The sequence below is a fragment of the Tarenaya hassleriana genome, unplaced genomic scaffold, assembly GCF_000463585.1.
Source record: "Tarenaya hassleriana unplaced genomic scaffold, ASM46358v1 Cleome6, whole genome shotgun sequence".
NCBI lineage: Eukaryota > Viridiplantae > Streptophyta > Magnoliopsida > Brassicales > Cleomaceae > Tarenaya > Tarenaya hassleriana.
In genome coordinates this window covers 584,324-588,423 of record NW_010968505.1, presented here as the reverse complement: position 1 = coordinate 588,423, position 4,100 = coordinate 584,324, and the positions used below count along the sequence as shown (strand labels likewise).

Genomic DNA, 4,100 nt, shown 5'->3' with positions numbered 1-4,100 from the left:
TTTCCAGGCAAGTTGAGATCGCGTTGGTCGGGACCTTTTACGGTTAAACACGCTTACCCTCATGGAGCGATTGAGTTATGTGGCTATGGAGGGGATACATTCAAGACCAACGCGCAACGGTTGAAGATTTACAACCCCGGGGAACACGCCAAAGAGAGGAGCTCGATGAGCTTCTCTGATCCTCAAGAAGAGGGCGATCAGGTACTTCTCTTTAACTCAAGGCTCAAACTTTTTCCAGGCAAGTTGAGATCGCGTTGGTCGGGACCTTTTACGGTTAAACACGCTTACCCTCATGGAGCGATTGAGTTATGTGGCTATGGAGGGGATACATTCAAGACCAACGCGCAACGGTTGAAGATTTACAACCCCGGGGAACACGCCCCTCCCCTTATATAGGGGAGGTTTTGTAAATTTTTTTTTTTTAAAATTTTTTTTTTTGCACATGGGCGGCTAAATCGCTACCTACTCCTTTTTTTTTTTAAAATTTTAATTTTTTTTAATTATTATTATTTTTAAAAAAAAATTTGGGCTTTTAAGCCCATCTTATTACAACATCCTTGTATACTCCAAATCTCGTGAGGACCATATGATACATTTGGAGAAGGTGTTGGAACGCTTAAGGAGAGAAAAGTTATATGCAAAGCTCAGTAAGTGTGACTTTTGGATGCAAGAGGTAGGATTTTTGGGGCATGTGGTATTTGCGGAAGGAGTGAAAGTAGATCCATCCAAAGTGTCGATTATAGTTGATTGGGTGAGACCGTCAAATGCTACAGATATTCGAAACTTCTTCGGATTGGCTGGGGGTTACAGAAATTTGTAAAGGGTTTTGCCAACCTATCTAAGCCATTGACGAGATTGACGGGAAATGGTGCGAAGTTTGAATGGGACGAAAAATGCGAGATAAGTTTTAAAGAGTTGAAGAAGCGATTGATATCAGCTCCAATTTTGGCATTACCAAAGTCGAAAAAACCATTTGTGGTGTATAGTGATGCCTTTCACCAAGGGTTAGGATGCGTGTTGATGCAAGAAGACCGAGTTATTGTTTATGCATCATGCCAACTGCGAAAACATGAAGAAAACTACCCTACTCACGATTTAGAAATTGCAGCAGTGATTTTTGCACTCAAGATTTGGAGATCCTACCTGTACGGAGAAAAGGTTCAAGTATATACTGACCATAAGAGTTTCAAGTATGTGTTCTCATTAAAGGAACTTAATTTGAGACAACACAGGTGAATGGAACTAGTGGCAGATTATGATGTGGATATTGCCTACCATCCCGGCAAAGCTAATGTGGTTGCAGATGTCTTGAGTAGAAAAAAAGTTGAGTTATCGATTTTGAGACTGGCGAGTGATCTAACGACTCAATTGAGTTTAATGCAGATATCAGCTAAAAAAAATCGAGATGGTTGGAAACTAGTGCTATAAAATGGGATAGTTGGCTGGAAAAGGTGAAGATAGCTCAAGAAACAGATGAAAAGATGAAAGAATTGATGGAAAAACCCGAAGATTTTACAAGGGCAGGTTATTCCACTTCCAATGATGGGTTGATACTATTGAGATGTCGTGCTTATGTGCCTAAAGATGAAGAGTTGAGAAAAGAATTATTGAAAGAGGCGCATAATACGCGATATTTCATACATCCGGATACTACAAAGATGTATTGGAATTTGAAGCAGTACTTTTTTTGGCATAGCATGAAAAAAGTTATTGATAAGTTTGTTTCTCATTGTCTAACGTGTCAGCTAGTTAAAGCCGAGCACCAAGTACCTGCGGGAAAACTACAGTCGCTATCGATACCTCAGTGGAAATAGGACTTGGTGACGATGGATTTTGTAGTTGGTTTGCCAATGACACCAAAGGGAAATGATGCTATATGGGTTATTGTGGACCGTTTAACTAAGTCTGCACATTTTATCACGATTAAAAAGACATTCTCAATGCCTCGTTTAGCACAGGTCTACATAGAAGAAGTGGTAAGACTTCATGGAGTCCCTACCAGTATTGTGTCGGACAGAGATCCACGATTTACTTCGAGATTTTGGAACAGTTTCCAAGAGGCAATGGGCACTAAGGTACGATTGAGTACAACTTATCATCCCTAAACTGATGGACAATCAGAGAGAACGATACAAATGCTAGAGGATATGTTACGTGCGTGTGTATTGGATTGGGAAGGAGAATGGGATCGTTACTTACCACTTGTAGAATTCGCCTACAACAATAGTTTTCATTCAAGTATCGGGATGTCACCCTTTGAGGCATTATATGGAAGACCTTGTAAGACACCTCTTTGTTGGACGGAAGTTGGGGAAAGACAATTGTTGGGTCCTGATTTAGTGGATGAAACCATGAGCAAGATTAAAATGATCCAGAAATAGATGAAGACAACACAAGATAGACAGAAAAGTTATGCGGATAAGCACAGACGTGAGTTGACCTTTCAAGAGAATGATGAAGTATTTCTCAAAGTACAAGCAACTAAAGGAAAAGCACGCTTCGGAATGACGGGAAAACTAAAACCCAGATTCATTGGACCTTTCAAGGTAGTAAGTAATATTGGACCAGTAGCTTATAAGATTGCTCTACCCCAAGAGTTGGCGCAAGTTCATAATGTGTTTCACGTGTCAATGCTTCGGAAGTACCATCATGATCCTGATCATATTATTGATTATCAACCGCTTGAGTTAAAACCGGATGGAACTTATGAAGAAGAACCTATCGAAATTGTGGAACGAAAGTTTAACAATTGCGGAGAAGAGGAATTCCTCTAGTAAAGGTCACATGGACACATCATAAAGGAGGAGATACGACTTGGGAGTTGGAGGACGAAATGAAGGCTTGTTATCTCCACCTTTTTGGTAAGAGAAACCGTACATGCTATATTAAATCGTTCTAGAATTCGGGACGAATTCTTCTTTTAAAGGTGGTGGAATTATAACGATCGTGTTTTTTTTAAAATAAATTTAATTAGGGTTGATTAATAAATTTTAAAAGTTTAGATAATTTTATTATTTTATAGGGATCTTTTAGTATCAAAGTTATAAAAAAATTTGAAAATTTATAAAAAATAGAGAATTAAATTGTCATTACTCTAGGGATCTCTTATAACCCTAGTTTTTTACTTTTGCCATCATTACTCTCCCTCTCTCCCTTTCTCTCACTCCCTCATCCTCTCTCTAGTACGCAGGTACATGTTCTCTCTCTCTCTCATAGGTGCACTTCTTCTTTTATTTTATTCTTTTATATTATTATTAAATATCATCATCATCACCATCTTCACCATACTTCTTCTTCATCTAATAATAATAATAATAATAATAATAATAATAATTATTATTATTATTATTATTATTATTATTATTATTATTGCTATCGTTATTATTATAATTATTATTCTCTTTCTCTCAATAATGAAGTCATGTTTGGGATTAGTGCTCAAATGTATCTACTTTCTGGTCACAGTGGAAACAAAGCTTCTTCCTTTTCGGAGAAAACAAAAAGAAGACGAATAATATGACCATCTTGGACGAAAAAACATATTTTTCGTTGATGACGATGCATAACAAAAAAAAAAGTATTTGGAAGATGTGGTATTGTTCTAGGAAGAGTCGAGCGGTACCAGTGTCCACATGACGGAATCATATACATAACATCTGTAGAGAAACTGTCTTTTTCATTTTTCTATAAAAAAAATGTAATATGGCTAATATTGATATTAAATCACAGTTGTAACTTGCGACTGCTTTTAATTATGAATACTAAAACACAAAATACTAAAAGAAATATTAATTATAATTTTTAATTTTTAATCATTTCTATTTTACAAATATATGATGTTGATCAGATCCATGCATGAATATTATGTTGATTAGGTTCATATATTTGATTGCTAATTTTAACCGGATTTATAGTGTACTATGTGTGTGTATGTGTTTATCTATATATAATTTTAATTTAAAAAATATATAACTTTTATATCTGGATTAACATTCAAAATATATAATACTATATAATAATTTATTTTTATTAGATGACGAGGCATGTAATTAATTTAAATATTATATATACAATAATGAAATAATTATGTTTAATTTTGT

At 35.7% G+C, this 4,100-nt stretch overlaps 1 protein-coding gene across 1 annotated transcript in view; it reads left to right on the top strand.

Moving 5' to 3' along the window:
- Positions 1-396, top strand: part of LOC109116039 — a gene marked incomplete at its 5' end in the record, with an annotated part of 913 nt that extends 517 nt beyond the window's left edge. Inside the window, one exon of the mRNA XM_019200766.1 lies at positions 188-396. Within this exon, the coding sequence (XP_019056311.1) occupies positions 188-396 (209 nt within the window). The remainder of the gene's footprint in view (positions 1-187) is intronic.
- Between the last annotated feature and the right edge of the window lie 3,704 nt (positions 397-4,100).